At 39.5% G+C, this 19,883-nt stretch overlaps 1 protein-coding gene across 4 annotated transcripts in view; it reads right to left on the bottom strand.

Annotated features, from left to right (window-relative positions):
• Usp24 (ubiquitin specific peptidase 24) overlaps positions 1–19,883 on the bottom strand; it is a 129,762-nt gene that overhangs the window by 70,497 nt on the left and 39,382 nt on the right. For 3 of the 4 annotated variants that reach the window (XR_015619722.1, NM_001271206.2, XM_087549156.1), the window contains 13 exon segments: positions 19,382–19,447; positions 16,382–16,447; positions 13,923–13,997; positions 13,218–13,376; positions 12,107–12,221; positions 11,706–11,809; positions 8,487–8,594; positions 8,242–8,337; positions 7,991–8,152; positions 7,758–7,805; positions 2,231–2,338; positions 1,516–1,665; positions 221–352 (listed from right to left, as the gene is read on the bottom strand). Coding sequence is in view for 3 of the 4 variants with exons in the window: in NM_001271206.2 (NP_001258135.1) it covers positions 221–352; positions 1,516–1,665; positions 2,231–2,338; positions 7,758–7,805; positions 7,991–8,152; positions 8,242–8,337; positions 8,487–8,594; positions 11,706–11,809; positions 12,107–12,221; positions 13,218–13,376; positions 13,923–13,997; positions 16,382–16,447; positions 19,382–19,447 (1,389 nt within the window). In the remaining variant the exon portion in view is untranslated. 4 annotated transcript variants of the gene reach the window in all.

Here is a 19,883-nt window from a genome sequence, read left to right as displayed (position 1 = left end):
ACTTCTAACCAGAATTGAACAAAATGGTCAAAGAGCCCACACATTTATGTCTATCATGGGTGTCTTCTAAGACATTTTTTCCTAGTCCTTACAGTTCCCACTCTGCCCTTAAGTGTTCACATATTCACAGTCACAGCAACGGGACTCACACAGACAACAGGAGACACAGAGGAGGGCAGCGTTTACTGCAGGGTTACGAATTCACAACCCTATGGCTTACCTCTCGATCTAACTCACAGACGTCCTGGCCAGTCACAAGGCACTCCCAGATTTCTTTGGCTCGGTTCCACCCAAGATACAATGTAGCTTCTTGTAAGAAAAATGCCAGAAATTTCAGATGTGCCTCTAAATACTGAAAAGAGCAACAGTGCAACCAGTTAACTCATTTGCGGCATTCATCCTAAAAGAAACGACACTAAGATTCCACAAAAAAGGTTTACACAGAACACTTGTCATGTAATTCACGATAAAGTAAATATGACAGTGGACTTATCAGCCAGTAATTCAATGCAGCAGAAGCAACCTCAAATTTATTACAAAGTTGGTTGATATCAATCAAATTCAATTTCAGTAATCTTATAGTAACCATCACACTCACAAGTGGTGAAGTTAAGTTTTATTTCTGGTAGTTCTTTTGTTTTGTAGAGAGTGATCTTACTCTGAATTCTAGAACAGCCTAGAATTCAACTATATAGCCCAGGCCACGAATTCACAAAAATCCTCCTGCCTCAGTCTATGGCAGCAGTTTTCAACCTGTGAGTTGTGACCCCTCTGGTGAATCAAAAGAACTTTTCACAAGGTCACATACGAGATATCCTGCACATCAGATATTTCATTATGATTCATAAGAGCAGCAAAGTAGCAAAATTAGAGTTACGAATTGGTTGGGGGGTCAACACAACATAAGGAACTGTACTAAGGGTCTCAGAATTAAGAAGATTGAGAGCCACTGGTCTAACAAAGTCCTGAATTACAGATGTAAGGCACTATACCCAGCTAAGATATTTTAAACAAACATTATTAGCCATCAATTGATTTGAAAAACTAAATGCATGATCTACAGAGTTTGCTATTGTTCCTAAGAAATACTATTTTTCTAAATTTAATTTGAAATTATAGTAAAGGATTGGAGAGACAGCACAGTGGGTTAAAAGCACTCATTGCTCTTGCAGAGGGCCTGGGTTCAATTCCTAGCACCCAAATGGTGGTTCATAACCACCTGCTACTCCAATTCCAGGAAATCTGAGGCCCTCACCTGACCTCTGTGAGCACCAGGCCCACATGTGGTGCAAATACAAACATGCAAGCAAAATGTAAATTAATAAATTTTTCTAATGAAAAAAAGAGAAAAAAAATGAAGTTATATAGTTATATATTCAAAACCATTCCCTCATTACAAAGATTGCTCATGGTACCCTTTCATAGTTGTACCCAACAAATATTTATTTTATAGTTCAAATAGAAAAAGTTAAGCAAGTCCCCAAAATCACAAAACACAAACACAGTGCCTGATACCTCCCGGTAGGTATAGCGGCCATCCACCAGTGTTAATCCAGTTAAGCCTCCAGGCCCAGCCACGGCTGCTGCAAGTCGATGACAAGCTAGTAAACTTCCTGTTACCAATTTGACTATTTCAAAATTTTTCTTCAGGTCTTGAATAATGCTCTTAACAAAAGTAACAGAAATGAAAGTGGTGTGAGAATGTGTGGTCATTTTGTTGTTTAACATAATACAGCTTTGTTTTAGAATGGAGCACCAGCTGAAAGAGCAAAGGAGATTTCTTATGACAGTTAATGAAGTCAATCTTTATTTACTAGGAACTAAGGCATTGCTAAACGCTGCACTGAAGAGAGAACGCACTCTATGTGCTTCCTGGATCTCACCCCCAAATCCTTGACATTAAGAAAGCTCCAACCAGCTCCTTAGACAAAGTTATCTTTTTGTAATAGAAAATATTCCTTTTTAGAATCTTTTCAAATTTTGGAAATATCATTAATGTTTTTACAAGCTAGTCTAGTTATTTTAATAAACTAAGCAATCAAGAAGAAGAGTTAGGTCTGTATCAAATGAAAGACCTCCTCCAAAAGAGTTCCACACAATTAAAAACCACTGACATTAGTAAACATAAGCTAGTGAGTTCCTATCAGTGCAACAACCTTAGCCATGCTTGCTTATTACAATTATTACAATAGGCTATGCACATAAGAATCAAAAGGAAGTGTGTTCCTACCTTGTCTTGCTTTTGATAGGTTTGTTTTATAAATGAGCGAGTGATTTCATGGAGCTGACGTAAAGCTGGCACCACCCACACAAACTGCGGGTTATTATGTTGAGATGACTACAGGGTTAAAAAGAAGTTACATTAATTAGGTTTACAACTAAATGGCACTTGTTTATTAGCTATAAAAAATGTCGGAGTTAATTATTTCACTGTTACACATTCTACAATTTCCCCTTTCATATTACTTATTTATAGCTTATCTCATGCAACCGTAATTCAGTCTTCAACTTCTTACTCTGCATGCAATTTCCTAAGGCAAGAACTGCAAACAGGAGTGGATGTGAAATGATAGCAAATATACAGGGGACATCAGCAAAAACAGACAGGGAATTAGCAACTTCAGAGGACAGATTCAGTGGCACAGGCTGCTAAGACACGTTGACTCAGTAAAATCAATTGACGACAAAGCTGAACGCTGAACTAGAGAGCAAGGAAAATGGACTAAGAATATTGCTTTCTTTAACTAATGATCTGATCAAAACACTGGTGATGAGTTAAGTACTAAAGAAAAATATAATTGCTTCTATTTCTATTTAAGGTAATTTTATAAAAGGAAACTCTGCCTTAACTGAGGACAGGGTTTGGGTGTAGCTCCAAGGTAGTCATGGCTCAGTGTGGGTGAGCCTGTGACCCAGTTCTAGCACTTCCCAGACTCCATCGGACCCTATTACTATTTCATTAATTATTACGGATACTGTACTCAGACTACACTTTATTTTCAAAGCACTTCAAATATACTATTTCTGAAACTGGTACAACAATCTGGACTTTTGTGTTGTAAACCAAAGAAATCTGACAAGCATGCAATTCTTCTGATAGAGAATTGGCCTTTAATTAATAGCATCTTTTAAACTACAAACTTTCATAATAAAATTGCTATCAGATTAAATGCTATTAATAAATTGATCAATTATTATTCAAAACATCAATTAAAGCCTTACTATTTATTTAAAAGGCTAATATTTTTGTTTTAAGTAAATTTTATCAAATCTTTCTGCAAAATGAAGACCCTGTTGAAAGGCGATCTTAAAGAAATGCACCTACTACTTGCTTACCGTATGCAAATTAATTACTACCACCAAACAATACTTTCTCCTCACCTCAAATGTGCAAGCCAAATAAGTTCCCAAATGCCATATTTACTGGATCTTAAGACACATTTCTATGACACATTTCTTTATTCTAAACTTGATACTTCTTCATTATATCAACAGACACTTACCAGTCACTAAACATTAAATGTAAGCTCTTATAACTGTCCATTATCTTTGTATATACAAACTTACCTATACATAAAAGGAATGTGTTCATCTACCTGTTAGCTGAGCTGAGCTGTTATTTAGTATAGGTAGTAAGTACCAAACAAGGATGGCCTTTAAACCTAATTTATTTAAATGTTATCAGAAACATACTATGACACAGTATGACTGCCCTGATGTGACTGTCAAAGCAGCTCAAGTCATATTATAGCCAGAAGCTACCATGCAGTTCCCTTGCGTGGAGCTCTTTCACTTGCCTCTGGCATCTCTCTGCCTTAAGCTGCACACTAATTCAGAAGCTCAACCACTACTACTCAGCCTATACTCAGACAAAGCTGCTTTCATGAAAGGTGAGCATACAGAGCTCCACATGCTTCAGTATGCCTCAAGGGCTGCTGGGGATGCAACTCAGTGTTAGCACACTTGCGTACACGTGCAAGCCCAGACTCACTTCCTAGTACCTCTCACACCAAAGATTTCAGAGTGGTCCAAAACACTACTATAGATAATGATAACCAGTGTGTAAAGGTAAAGTTACACATCATTGACAAAACAAAACAAAACAAAAAGGTTTCATTTAACCTTTGCTGTACGTCTAAACAATGGCTAGTAAATGGAAAAATGAACTTTTTTCTTGGTTTCCGGGCAGAGTCTCAGGTACCCTCAAACTCACTATGTAGTTGAAGATGATTCTGACTGTCTGCTTCTCTTGCCTCCATCTCCTGAGTACTGGGACTGCAGACATGTGCTATCACACTTGGCTTATAGTGTGCTAATGACGAAACTCTCATTAGGCCTTCTTTATGCCAGGTAAGCATTCTCTTAACGGAGCTAAAGTTCAACCCCAAAAGGTAGTTTCTGTTTTTCTTCTCTATAAATCCAGTAACTCTGCAATGTAGGCTGCAGTCTCTGGAATCTTCAAATCATAGAAATAAGGTATATATTGAGGGTCAACTACTTCTGAAGTTAGCCAGAATATTTTTGCTAAAATAAAATTGTAAAGACAATGAGGAAATTTGTGAGGTTTGTATCTGAACTGACACCTTCCAAAAGGATTACAAAAAATAAAACGTACACAATAAACCCTTTAGCAATAAGCAGATACATTTAAAAGTATTATTATGACTAATTAGGTCAATTATGGCTAGTGGAAATTATACTTTGAATAAATTAAGAGAATAATCATGTAAGTTAGGATTTAAGAATTGTTGCTAATACAGTCTCTCTGAAGGTTAGTAATCAGAAAACAATCAACCACGGTTATCTATGTATTATCCTGTTAAGTTACAAGAAAAACTGAAAATTCCTGATTGCTGAGGATGACTGCAAATACACTGAATACATTTGATGATGTCACTGAATTTAGTGTGCTCTCCAAGCAGTGACATTAAAGGAAGCCGCAAGGCTCAGCCGGGATGTCTGCAAACCTTCTCCTCCTTCACGTTATGCACCCACGACACACTCACTGCCTCAGCAGGTAGACAGTCTGTGCAGACACTTGTCACTAGAAAGCCCACTGACTTTTTGCACATGAAGGTATCTTTGCAGCACCTTAGGACGTAAGTGCACTCCAATTTCTCTTCTTACTACCCTCTAAGCACCTAAACAAAGGGTTCATATTCTTTTGAGTTCTCTCTTCTTAGGGCTGAACATACCCACCCCCAATTTCCTTATCTGTATTGCTTTTACAGTTTTAGATTTTTACCTAGAAATAAAGTTAAAAAAAATGTATACAGGAAGAAAGCCTTTAAGCACAATTTTCTCCTCCACTACTGTGGGCACCACCGTGAGACTATTTGTAGTGAAGACGCCTGGCTAGCTTTACTGTCTATTCTATCCTTCGGCAAACAGAAGCAACTCATTGATATACGTATGGATTAATGTTCCAAATCTAAAGACGTGAGTTCTAAAATTGAAAGCTCTTTCGAGTGCTAATATTATACTAGAAACTTTTATTATTTGAATTTGGGATGCTCAACCAGCAAAGTCTATGAAAATATTCTAAAACCCAAAAAGCTCCAAAACTGCAAATAGTGTCGGGATTTCCCAAGCATTTCAGACAAGGCTTACTCCACCTGTGTAAGGACAGCATGTGTCTTCCTAGGGGCAGGGGAGAAGAGGGGGGAACTAAGATTTACCAGAAGCCTGCCAGGCGCTGTCAGGAGACCGACAGACAGCCTTTGGAATATGAAAAACCACTATTGGAGAAAACATCGTTTCTGTTTGTTTAGTAATTATTTTTTGGATGAGAACATTTAAACTTTTAACTGAAGGAAATAAGAAGTGAAGTAGGAGACAAAGGGTTGGGGGTGGTCAGTGAGGGTATAAATGAAGCAAAGGGAAGAAAGAGGACCACGGGAGCTGAGGGGGCCTCGGCATAATCTATAGAAATAAAGTCAGAGTTTCTGAACATGACAGTGGAACTTGGGAACTTGGGAGTGTCAAAAGCAGCAGGAAGGGAATCAGTTGGGGGAGAAGAGGTAGCTGAGGGCAGGAGGGAGTAAGAGGTGGGTGGTCTTGTCTTACCCTTCGCTTAGTTTCTGTGTAGCCTGGCAGGGAGACATAATCCCCAGTCAGCCCACCTTGCTGCCTGGCAGGAAAGGGCATAGCATAGAAAAACACCTTTAGTGGCAGTAAATATTTCACGCCCCTGCCACGGGGGATTGATCTTCCCACTGCCCCCCTCAGCAATGTGCACTTTGGGTATCTGTGAAGCACTTGGCAAACTGGCAAGTGCTGCTATATAAACACAAGCTATTGTAACTTGGAGAGAGCCACAGTGCACTAAGACTTCCTTTCTGGGAGCAGCAAGGACTAAAAAGGAAGAGCATTCCTTTTGAACCCCACAAAATGACCAGACAGTTCCCTTGTTGTTGTTGTTGTTGTTGTTGTTGTACTGTTATAAAGCAACAGACATGAATGAAGTGACTGCAAAGAGAAGCAAGACACAATGATGCGCCTGACTAGGACAGCTGGGTGATGTTCAGCAGGGACAAGGGAGGGGCAGAGGTCCAAAGGAGTCTGGATTTAAAGTCATTTCCCTTAAGGGAAGAAAATGTCCCTTCAGCTCTGACCTGCACATCTATCTATAAAGAAAAAAAATGTCTGTTGCCTAGAAGAAAAGAGTGTTTTCCTAGAGGTCCCTTTTCTTTTATTGATACTATTGAAGGATATATATTTCAGTAACTCAGAATCATTCAATCATAAGAAGAGAGACTGCTAAATTGTGTGAGTCACTGAGCAGAGGGAACTGGAAAACTTAAATTCTGAGTAGAAAGCAAGCATTAAACATTCATCTTTCCTTTTAACCCCAGCATTACTGATGCCAGTTTGTGAATGCTTTTTAAAATCACTAAAACTAGATCTTATGCAGGAAATTCCACTGATCAAATTTCAATGTCAGCAATATAAAATACCACATTCTTATACTCCCACCTAAACTTTATAGCCAGATAAACTGAAGTGCACAAAAGCCTGGTAAATCGCCAAAACTTGTTAGCAAGAATTATGTATCTCTGGTGTTCAGATGAAAGCCAGCAGTACTCCACCCAGCTCCTTTCAAGAAACACCAGTGGAAACCATGGAGAGGTGTAGCTGATGAAATACTAAGTCCCCATCCATTTTTACCAGAAATGTTTCCATGTTATTAATATGAAACTTCAAAAACAGAATCACTCCTTCATGGCTGGGATGTAAGTCTAGGGCTGCCTGAGTGCCGTCTGCGGCTCTGATCAGGGCTGCTATGAGAACGAAAGCATGCACATGTATGTGCATGTGCACCCAACACCTACCCCTCCCACACACCAGCATCACACACACCTTCCCCTGCTTTCTCCTAGTCACAAATACTCATTTTCCCTTATGGGAGAAAAATGGGACAGAATTTATTTAGAATCCAATGTGCTTTAAAAATTGTATATACCCTACTTATAATCTAAAAGGAAAATGAAGCTGAAAGTCATATCATTTCATAAAAAATTATTTTTTCAATGGAACCCTAATTTTTCCCATTTAAGGGTAAACAGCTAGTAAGTTCTAAATAAAGCACAGCTCATAAAGATCACATCTGTATATTCATATTAGTCTAATAAACACTAGATATCTGTATATTCTTATGAGTCTAATGATCACTAAAATATCTTAGAAATAGGATGAAATTCATTAAAGGTAATTATAAAGTTAGATTACCTTAGTTGGTTCCATATGGAAATACTTACCTTAAATCCATCTTTCTTGTTTTTTTCCAAACCTGACCATTCTCCAGGCTGAAAATTCAAAGAGATACAAGCGACTTGGTAAAAACAAAGCCTATAGCCCCAAATTTGGATTCTAAGGTAAGTTTTCAAATAGGACAGTCCACTTAATTGGCATAACAGGGAGGGAATTTCTTGGCTCTAATCGCTCAAAACAATATTATTGCTCTGACAACACAATTAAAGCCAAAACCAACCCTTTTAATGTCTTCTATGCATTTAATGATGTAGCTCCTCTTGACCGCTTCCTTCACTGCATAGGCATCACTAAGGATTGTGAGGTGCTCCTCCAAGGCTTGCTGAATAAGGCTACTGGGCAAGGTGGGGAGGTGAGCCAGTTCCCAGAGTACATCTAACACCTGCAACAGCACCATTATGATGAGCCATCCCATAAGCACAGAAGACGATTTAAGCATTTGTGCTAGAAAAACTCATATGCTTTTCTTGCCTTTCCGGAAGTGGCCTCAAAGCGAGCTTCCCGGCCTATTCGTCCAATCAGACTCAGCAGCTTCTGCCTCACTCTGTCAGTCTCAGTCTCCCAGCTCTGCACAAGAGAACAGTAAGAACAGAGAGGGGCCACGGTCAAGCTGGTGAAATTAGCAAAAACTCTAAAATTTTAACTAAAAAGGTTAATAAGGTAAGAGAAGTACATCTGAAGGCAGCTGTGGGGGAAGGACACAGTTTAAACTTTACCTTCTGAATGAGGACGAACAAATGATTAAGCTGATCTGCGTTAAACTTCACAGCTGCCGCAGCGATAATTGTATGAATGTTCTCAATTACTGTAGACGACTGTCCTGACTAGAAAAGAGGAGATGCCGGGAGAAAGTTAAGTCCTGGCAGTCGGCAAAACCTAAATCTTCTTCCCAACAACTTACACAGTGACTGTGGTCTAATTAGCACTCACTTCCATGCCAACACTGGCAGGGTTACATGAAGCAACTATTACTAATGGTCACCTCACTGCATTTCCACTCCTAGCAGCATTTCGTCTTTTACGTGTGAAAAAGCAAAAGAATCAAGATCTCAGTCTGATAGTTATTTTAGAAAGAAAATAAAGTATTTTCAACAAAAAAATTCAAATTGATTTATTTCAAACTGAAAAGTACAAGGCAAATACATGTTTAGTGTCTTTGTAGATCAGTGTTCAGGGCTTTGGCTGAGAGCATTATTGGCCCCATTTTAAACGTTGCTTATAAAATCTTTATGACTTCAACTAGTACTTATTGACCCAATGGGCAGTAAGTCTGCATCAAAGCTATAGGCCCTACTTGAATGACTGACACTTATTTATAACCTCAGTCATGGCACAGGATAGAAACTTGGAAAGCAGGAAAAATATTTGTATATTCAGTTAATTTTCTCCACAACCACTATGTATATGTAGTTGTTCATTAAATGTAGCAGGCTCTCTGTGTCTGTCTGTCTGTCTTTCTGTCTCCCTCTCCCTCCTCATCTTCACCTCATGTGGGTTCAGAATGTACACTGAGAACACATTATACACGAGGGTATTCACCTCGGCCGGATACGGGAAGTCTACCTAGGAACCTAGGAGTGCTTTTCCGTAATCCTGCCCAACTGTAGCACTCTGTACTGCTAGAAGGGGATCAGCTAACTGTGCTCCCACAGTGCCCGGTCAGCTAGCTTCCTGTGACACACAGTGAGAGGCAGTACTGGGAGAGGAAGGGGTGTTTTGGGTTCGGGCTCAGAGAATGATATAGGGCTGGTGAGGCACCAGGGCTCTGTCCGGCATTGCTAGTGGGGGCGGCACCCCCCACTTGCACGGTCTGCACCTCCAAAGGTAGATTCCTCTCCGTCATCTTCCACCTTAGCAACACGTTTTTTGTTTGTTTGTTTTGTTTGCATTTTAAGCTTTTTAAAAAATTATTTATGTGTGTGGGTATTTTATGTGGACATATGCCTGTGCGCCTCATGCATACATGCTTTGTAAACAATTCCCCAGCATCAAGTCCACGTGCCTGAAATGCCTAGCAGAGTGTGTTTCCAACTAGATTCTGACTGCTACAGAATTAAGGGGACACAGTTAAATACAGCAGCAGCTTTCACTGTGACTTAGAGTGGAGATTTGTGCACACGAAGCTGAGGCACATACATATTTAGATGCTGCACTGCTTAGCCTGAATTAGTGACTCACAGTCAGCAACACACAAACCTAACTAAAGCCACAGGAGTGAGTGAAACTGACTATGGAAAGCTTTTGAAGTGAAAAAAGGGCAAAAGATTAAGGCTTGGGGGGCAGGCAAGGTAGAAAAGAAGCTAGGCATGAGAGAACACATCTATATACTACTCAGCTATCAAAAACAATGACTTCATGAAATTCATAGGCAAATGGAATGAACTAGAAAATATCATCCTGAGTGAGGTAACCCAATCGCAGAAAAACACACTTGGTATGCACTCACTGATAAGTGGATATTAGCCCAAAAGCTCAAATTACCCAAGATGCAATCTACAGACCACAGGAAGCTCAAGAAGAAGGATGACCGAAATACAGATGCTCCCACTCCTTCTTAAAAGGGGAAAAATATCCATAGGAGGAGATATGGAAGCAAGGTTTAGAGGAACGACTCAAGGAATGGTCATTCAGAGCCTGACACACATGTGGCCCATATATATATAGCTAGCAAAACTAGATAAGATTGATGAAGCTAAAAATGCATGCCGAAAGGGACTGGATATAGATCTCTCCTGAGAGACACATCCAGAGCATGTCCAATACAGAGGTCAATGCTAGCAGCAAACCACTGAACTGAGAACAGGACCCCTTGCGGGGAATTAGAGGAAGGATTAAAAGAGTTGAAGGGGCTTGCAACCCCATAAGAACAACAATGCCAACCAACCAGAGCTCCCAGGGACTAAGCCACTACCGAAAGACTATACGTGGCCTGACCCAGGGCTCCAACTGCATATGTAGCAGAGTATAACCTTGTTGGGGCACCAGGGGAAGGGGAAGCCCTTGGTCCTGCCAAGGCTGGACCCCCCAGTATAGGGGAATGTGTGTGTGGGGGGTAAGGGGGGATGGATGGGGGAACACTTGTATGGGGGAGGGGGAGAAGATGGGGGCGTCTTACGGACAGGAAACCAGGAAAGGGAATGACATTTGAAATGTAAGTAAAGAAATATATCTAATTTAAAAAATTTGAAAAATTAGGATGTGTTATTTCTCTGCCTAATTACAAATAGCATGCTCCCTGGGGGGGGTGGGGGGAGAACACATCTATAAACTCAACACTCAAGAAACTAAGGCAGAGAATTTCAAGTTTAAGTCCAGCAGTGACTATAATGAGAACCTGTCTCGGGGGGGTGGGGGTGGGGGGAAAGACAGTGACGGAGACAACACAAATAAAGAAGGAAAGCCATGTGGGAGTCTGTCACACTGATGAGTTCTGAAAAGCTAAAATCTAAAACCTGCTGCTACTATCAAGCTCATTTATTAGACTAAATAAGAAGAACTATAACGAGAATTAACAATACAAAGAAAGTAACAGGATTGATAAACAGGAGATGTAGACCTACTCCTAGCTCTGCACTAGCTAACACAGCTTTCTGGAAGACTCTGACCTTTTTTAACAGAACAAAAAAATAAGACTAAAGTTTGAAATGTCTTGTGAGTATGACATTCCTTTTATAAATGTAACTTATTTTTCTGGAACTGAGAGTGGAACCCAGGGCCTTGTATTTACTAGGCAAGTGCCCTACTACTAAGCTAAGTCCCCTAATCTCCAACCCCTTAGATATGTAATCTTAATAAACCATAAAAAAGACTAGTTATAGCTCACCTAGGGCAAACCAGAGAGGTCCCCCTGCTTTGACTGACTTCTCACCACCCTATCCCCTTTCCTATGGTCCAAACATATCAGAAAAAGCCAAAAATAATTCTGCTCAACTTACTTGTATTTTCCAAATTTTAGTGAGTTCATCTAGTGACAATTTACTGCCCAAGAGTTCGATAATTCCCTTTATGCGATCACAGTACTGTGCTTGGTCTATGTTGCCTAATAGAGGAGACATCAGAGGGAAACCAGATGCAGTGAATAACAGCTCTATTAATACAAACAATGATAACTTCCAAGATTACCTAAAGACTAATAAAAACAAACAAGATGTTTGCATTTCTTTTTTTCTTTTTTTTCCTATTCTTTTTTTCGGAGCTGGGGATCGAACCCAGGGCCCTGTGCTTGCTAGGCAAGTGCTCTACCACTGAGCCAAATCCCCAACCCCGATGTTTGCATTTCTTAAAAGTAAAACTAATTCATATGTCAAATAATTTTTATTTTTTGAAAACAACTTACCTTCCAGTGCAATTGACAGAACTGAGTTTTCAACTAGCCAATCTAGTAATCTGTCTGTGTCTATAGCATTCTTCACAGACTTGGATAAAGTACTATCTTCTATTAGTTTTGTTACCTAAAATGAGTGAATTAATTAGCATGAGTGAATCAAATATGCATAATCAAATCTTCTCTCTTATATGTATAGTCATTCTCAAGACTTATCAAAGTCTAACAATTAATCAAAATATTTAAAAACTAGATTATTTCTTAAAAGATAACAACTAAGTATGATGTCTCCTTAAAAAGAAAATGGGATCATTCTTAGAGCTCTACTTAATGGCTGGCTGGCTTAATGACAAGGACCCAACCCAAACTGCAACCATGACTTGTCCTCCACATTTTATAACTGAAGGAGGAGTGAGAAGCAGACAGCCCAACTCTGGTGATGAGAAGTTCAGAGTACGCTTGTGAACTATCCATGGCTACAGGCTTGATGTCCCAGAATGTGGAGTGAGACACAGACCGAATCCTGGCACTGGCCTGTTCAAACTGTACTCGTTCACTCTTGCCTTTGCCTGTGTTCATGGTCTGGCTATTCAACGCTTCATATCTGTGAAATATCTTAGTCCCTTTCAAGAAATTCTTCTTTGACTTAAAATGATCTAGGATGAACTGATTTGACTTAAGAGTTAAAAATCTGAAAACTCAAGGGAAAATAACTGGAAATGAGTGAATTAGCCTATGAGCTTAACCTGCCCTCCACTGAGCCCACCACATTGAGCAGGTCTAAGATGAAAGAATGGGAAAGCAAGCTGAGGAAAAGTACTTTTTGTTTGGACTCACTACTACAGTTACTTCATTTTGTCCCAACATTAGCTAGAAGATAAAGTTATATGTGAAACAAAAAGAAATGTCTCTTAGTAAATAGCTAAGGATGATACTGTAGGAAATTTCACAAAAATAATTTTCAGGGAGAAAATCTTGACAATAATACAAATATGACTTTTCACTAGCAGACAATTCACATATAGTAAGTACCACTGTTTTTTCTGTCTTACAGAGTCAAGAGAATTTATTTTCTTCCAACATCTTATATTAAAAACGACATGTGAGTCGAATGCAAACTTACTTCTTTGAGGGAATTCATTTTAGCACTAAAATGTGGTGATTTCAGCATGCGCAGCAGGATGTCAAGGCGAAGGTCATCCACAATCGTCACCAGATCCGGTTGGAAGCGCATGCAAAGTAACTTAATGGCAGACAAGAGCTCAGGGATGCTGACCAACCTCTTTCATTTAATAAAAACAGAAAAACAAAGAAACGAACAAACAAAAACTGTAAAAACATCCTGATATTAATTGTCATGACACACATATAGGCTGACAGTGGCCAGGAGACAACTCATATTTTACATAGTCAATTAACTCACCTAACAAAGCTATTTGGGGAGGGGCAAAGGAAGGAAAAAGGATCGCAGTAGAAGGGATTCAAGGCAGGAAAGTCTTCATCAGTGTTAAAACTGCTCTAAAGTACTTCTGATACACTCAAAAATACACTATTATTCTAATCTAGCCTGATTGTAATACCATCAAAATCACGTTAGAAAACCTGAATTAGGTATCACTCCTAATTTGTTGTATTTACTGAGACAACACTATCCTCAGTTGTTTTGAAAGTAGCTTTTGGGGGCAGGGGCAGAAAACTAATTAATTTGACACATGCCGTTAAGCATATCAAGAAGGTCCAGAAAGCAATGGCGTGGGAATTTGCCAAGCTTGGCTTTGCTATCATGGACTAAGCAGTGCTAGGCTCTACCTGTCTAGGGAGTAATTACCTTGTCTTTGAGGTCTTTCTCCTCTACACTTCGCACGTCCTGGATTGTGGTAAGGATGACTGGGTCTAGCATAGGCTGTAGACATAAAACACTAGTTACAAAACTCCTGAATCTATGCTACAATAGCTACTCCTCACCTGTTACTCACAAAGGAGAGGGCACAGTGAAAGGTATGAATCCTACCCTGCAGTGCCACCATTAACTAGCTGACCATCCCAAGTGCCCTTAACAGATTCTGTGCCTCTATTTCTTCACTGTAACATGAGCCAAGTTCCTCTCACTACATTGTATATGAGTTATCTGAAGAAAACTCAAGACACATGAACTTCCCTCTTAAAAGAGTAAGAGGTACGGCTACCTTGTTTGAGACAGGGTCTCACTATATAGACTTGGCTGATCTGGAACTAGTCTGGTCTCTAATTTAGAAATCCGTATGACTTCCAGGTCTGGCATGAGTACTTTTATAATAAAATATTTTATATTTGACTTTTAAAAATGGATACATGCAAAGCATGCTACATACAAACTACTTTTATTATGAATGAGATACATGACACATTGCTACAGAATGAGAACACGATCACACACTTAACTCTAAATTGTTAATTTGAAAAACAGTAAAATAGTAACTAGAGGTAAACTGACCCTTCTAGTGAAATAAGCAATTTAAAAAAATTAGATAGAAAAATAGTATTTGGCTGTCAGAAGCAAGTATATATGGTCCATGAGTGCAGATGATATGAGACACTGATCCAGATACAATTTCTTCCTTCATACAGAAGCCAACAGTACAGGAAGGGCTGTGGGCTGTGATTAGAAAGTGAGTCAGGACTCTTATCAGCAGTACCAGGACACTCAGTCCTCACTGGCACGCTGGGAGACAGGCGCTGTTACAACAGCAGCACAAACTTCTAGTCACACCACACAATGCAGACAACGGATGGCAGCTAATATGCCCATGGTGTGCACAGATGACTGAATTTGGATCAAGATAGGTCAGTAGAACAGACGACAGCAGCTGTAGCTTACCCTCTTCCAGCTCTCACTCTTAAGTGCACCCTGCTCACATGTACATGCTCACACACAATCTGCAGCTTCTGAAGAACTCAACTAATTAGCATTTAGAGTATTTATGCTAAATTTTCTTACATGGAATACAGAACATTTAAAAGTGAGCCCTGAGCTTGATTCATTAAGCTAACTAAATTACTAATTATACTCTTTTTAAAAAACTCAAATTACTTTGTCTTTTATGTCTTAATGTTTTAGTCACTAAACCACTGATCTAGGCTAGGATGCAGCTCAGGTGGTAGCGTGCTGGCCAAGAAAGCATGAAGTCCTGGGTCTGAGCCCAGCACTAAAGAAACTTGATTTGATGGTGTACACCTGTAATCGTATCACTGAGGAGGTGGAGGCAGGAGGATCTAAAGTTCAAGGTTGTCCTTGGTTACACTGCAAGTTTGAGCTTAGCCTGGATTACATAAGACCCCATCTCAAAAACCAAAACATAACAAAAAACCTTATACTGGTATACTTAAAAAACTGACATCAGTAGATGTTTCTAAAGAACTCAACATACAGAACTAAAAAATATTTAAATTCTATCTTTTTTCTTTAAACATTTTTACATAGTATTTTGAAGTTTAAAGAAAGCACTCAACATTGAGAAATGGCAGAAAATTCTCACACATACTTTTCTTATAAAATTTAAATGGATGTATTCTGATAGGACATTTTGTTTGGTAACTTACTAACCAAAGCAGAGCAACAAGAAAGTATAAGGCCTTCATTCAGCATTAAAACCTGACTACTCGGGGGACTAAGAAGATGCTTCAGTGGGTAGAGATACACAGTATGCTAAGGACTGAGTGCAGGACTCCCCCACCCCTTTTCAAAGTGGCAGTGTGCACCTGCAACCCTGACACCAGGAGAGAGAAGGCTCCGGAGCTCCCTGACCTGCAGGGCATGGTGGTACCTGCACACGAGCATGCACACAGGCAAACTGGAACACTCAGCTTTACGACGTTATGACCTGAAGAATTACAATTTTGCAGAGGAAGGAAGTCAGACATGAAAAGCTGCTAAGCTGTTACCCTGACGAGAGAGACTAGGCTGTAAGCCTGCCTGGCTGACCGTCAAAGCTGATCTAGGAGAACCCAGTCAGAAACAGAGCCCAAAACAACTCAGTGAAGTCAGGGATACATGCCCCTTCTGTATAGAAAGGACAACAGCTAACACTAAGAAATTATATTTGATAAAAATCCATCTTTAAAAACAAATGTTACAGGTCTCCTTACTCTTAGAAAACTTATTTTCTGACAACATTTTCAGTATAACAACTGCAACCTTGAAAAACAGAAGCTATTCTGTATTGAGCATCATTCTGAACAACCTAATAACATAGAAGTTACTATGTATTTGTCATTTCCCAGGCAGTGATACAAACGGCTTCATCCTACCTGCACCACGGAGGAGTTGAGGTACTCTGCACACACCCCTAAGGGCTGCACCAGTGCTGAGACGGCCTGGGAGAAGACAGTGAAGGTGAGAGACATGTGAGTTGGCTTTGCACCCTTTAAAATTAAACAAATCCTTTCCCATGTATCTGAGAAAAATGTAAATGGTAACTGGATCAAGTCATGAAGTAATAATTAGATAAATTAAATTCCTAGATAGAAAGACAATCCACTTAAAACATTACAGACATTTAAATCAGAATGCCAACAAAACTCCCCTGAAAGATTGAATGAAATGATTCTAAAGTTTATAATGATGGATATTAAAGCATTTCCTCTTGAAAAGGAAAGAATAAAGAGGAAGTAAAATAGCCTCTAGTCAAAAAAAAAAGTTAAGGTTTATTTGAAGAATAGACAGTTACTAAAATACACAAAAGATCCAAATAAATAACGGAGACAGTGTTCCAAGTGGGACATAGCAATTATAGAGATGCCAATTCTCTATTCATCGACCTATGTATTTAATGCTATTCCAAACATGGCCTCGGTGGCTTTTTCTTTTTTCTGGACATACTGATTCCATGCAGAAGAATGAAAGGTGTCAAACTAAGCCTGAGGATTTTAGACAGCAGGGACAGCACAGTGGCAGCGTGGCTAGTAACTCGAGATGACTGCACTTGCCCCGAATCAAAGACTGCAACAGTGTCCAAGAGCACACCACTCTCAGCACTGAGATGAGACAAAGCTCATAGACACCAATGATAGTGGGAACAAGAATTAGTCAAAGAGGACCCTGTATCAACTGGTTATTTATTTGAAAGAGAAGCATTAGACCCTGTTATACAATATGAGTAAACTGAATAAATCAAGAGCCAATTTTAAAAAATTATAAAAGCATAAAAAGAAATTATAACCTTGAAATGGGAGAATATTCCCTAATATTGGAAAAATTTTAAGCCATTAAGGAAATTTTATAATTTCTGATAACACAAACAGGGCTGGCAAGGTGGCTCAGCAGTAAAGGTCCCTGCTGCCAAACCTGATATTCTGGGCTCAACCCTCAAGGCCCACTTAGAAGGAGGAGAAAACCATTACCAAGCTATTTCTGACCTCCATGCATGTGTCACATACCCTCACACACAGATAGATACACTCACACAAAAATGGTTTAGAATTAAGACTTCCTAAAACTTAATGATTTACTTGAAATTAATGATTTACTACTTGAAATCTAAAAAGTCAATTTACAGATGAAACCGATAGACAGTACTCACTTAGACAAATGCTCTAGCTCCCAGAATAGTAGAGCACTCCAAATTAAGAAAACAGCATTTATGTCAATTATATTAGAAAATCACAGATGAAAAGATACTTAGCATTATCGGTTGTGCTGTAAAATGGGTTTGTAGAGCCCAATGGGCAGTACAGCTTTTTGGAAGGAGATTTAGCAATCAACTGTAATTTTAAAATGTTTAGTCTTTAATCCAGGAATCTTATGTTGTGACCCATTTTGAAAATAAAGTATCTTGAAATGATTGGAAAAAAAAAAAGGAATCTTACTTTCTAAGAACTGATCCTTTACAAACACATCTAAATGAAGACACATATATAGGGACCATTTTTCTGTAGTAGTAAAAACTAAAAAAACAAGCCAACGACATCAACAAACGGCATCACAGTGCATGCACCTCTGCACAAGGCACCTGGGGTCACTAGGAACACTAATGGTTCTAAGTGGGAAAGACGCCCATGATGTGGTAAGGGAAAAAGGACTACGCGTACAGGTTGACAGTGACTTGTTTTAGAGAAACGGAGAAATGGGAGAAGAGACAGAAGGAGTGGGAGGGGAGCAGGAGGTAGGTACATGCACGGGGTAAATCAGTTTCATTCTTTAGAACTGGTGTCTTTGAACTGGCGAGAATGTGATTATTTTTCCCAATACTTTTCAAGCTAAAAGATATAACATCAACAGTCTTATCATATGGCCTAAATTTATTCTGGGACACAGTTACCTTCCTAATTGGTCAGAAATCAGGCACTTATCATGAAACTTTAATTATACTTGTTATGAAAACGAGAACTGAGGTCACTCTCCCCTCAATGCATCCTCCACAGATCACCGTTGCCCGTAAGAGTGACTTTAGAAAATGGTCTGACCGAATGTACAATTTGAAGGTTTTTAATTTCATAACATTTAATATCAAATAGAGAATAGGCCTTCAATACATGTGTGCACACTTCTCCAATGCTCAGCCATGTAGGGTAGAAATGGAAGGGGGATTCTTTGTTGTTTAAACACTAGAAAATTACTGAACGTTTTTTTTTTTTTTTTTTTTTGTTCTTTTTTTCGGAGCTGGGGACCGAACCCAGGGCCTTGCACTTCCTAGGCAAGTGCTCTGCCACTGAGCCAAATCCCCAACCCCGAACGTTTTTACCTTCTTGAGAAATGAAGTTAATTTCTAACATTACTCATTATCTAAACAGCCAGTTCTTGAGAAACAAGTAAACTAGAAAAGTGTCTCTGGAGATTTTTTCTCTTTTCTTTTTCAAATCACTACTATCTTTCATGTCAAAAAGTCATTTCCAACATGACTTATTATATTCCATTAATATAAATGACAATCCAACAGCCTAAGTGACTCTCAAGGCAGGGAGACAAAGCTTCCTGGTTTGTGGCAGCAAAAACCAGGTCGCTCTATTACTACTCCATCAGGTCTCTTCTGCCTTCTTCCACAGGGGACCAGGGGAGTTGATCAGTTGTCATCCCACAGGAACTGCCCAATTTTTAACACTTAGGGTTGGAATTTCAGCACAGAACTTCTGCATTGATCCAATTATGGCAGGTAGCACGCCCAGGGCTGTTGCTACGATGGGTCCTGGGATCACACTCAGGTTCTTCTGCTTGCACAACAAGCACTGCAGTGCTGGAGCTTTCCCCAGATGTTTACCTCTACCAACCAACCAAAGTCCTGCACGCGGAGTGCAGAGAATGGTCTGACTCACCCCAAGTTCTATGTCTTCAGAATGGAGTTTGGCTTGGATGGCTGCAAATCCACCTAATTCTCCAAACTGAAAAGAAAGCAGGCATGAATTATTTTTTTAAATGCTCCACAGTAATAACTACCCCATTTCTCTTTGCCTCTGTGCTCTGTGAGATTGATCTTTGAAGACCAGAAATGCAACTCCAATGTGAACTGCAAGATGTGCTAAGGTGAACTGTAAAAGATCAACTAACCAGAAACTTGATGCTCAGCTCTACTTTATCACATACAGAGAAGGACTATACAGCATTCCTCCTCAGTGAACCATTCTTATTTGTGGTGGCTTGAACAAGAACTATCACCCACAAGCTCATGTAGTTGAACATTTGGTCTCCAGTTGGTGACACTGTCTGGAGAGGCTATGGAGCTTTAGGAAGGGCAGCCTTGCTAGAAGGTATGTATATCCGTGGAAGCAGGTTTTGAGGTTTACAGCCTCATCTCACTTCCCATGCTTGCTCTCTGGT

This window comes from Rattus norvegicus, chromosome 5 (genome assembly GCF_021556685.1).
Source record: "Rattus norvegicus strain SHRSP/BbbUtx chromosome 5, alternate assembly SHRSP_T2T, whole genome shotgun sequence".
Taxonomy (NCBI): domain Eukaryota; kingdom Metazoa; phylum Chordata; class Mammalia; order Rodentia; family Muridae; genus Rattus; species Rattus norvegicus.
Note: the sequence above shows the minus strand (reverse complement) of the source record. Positions and strands in the feature narration are given on the sequence as shown.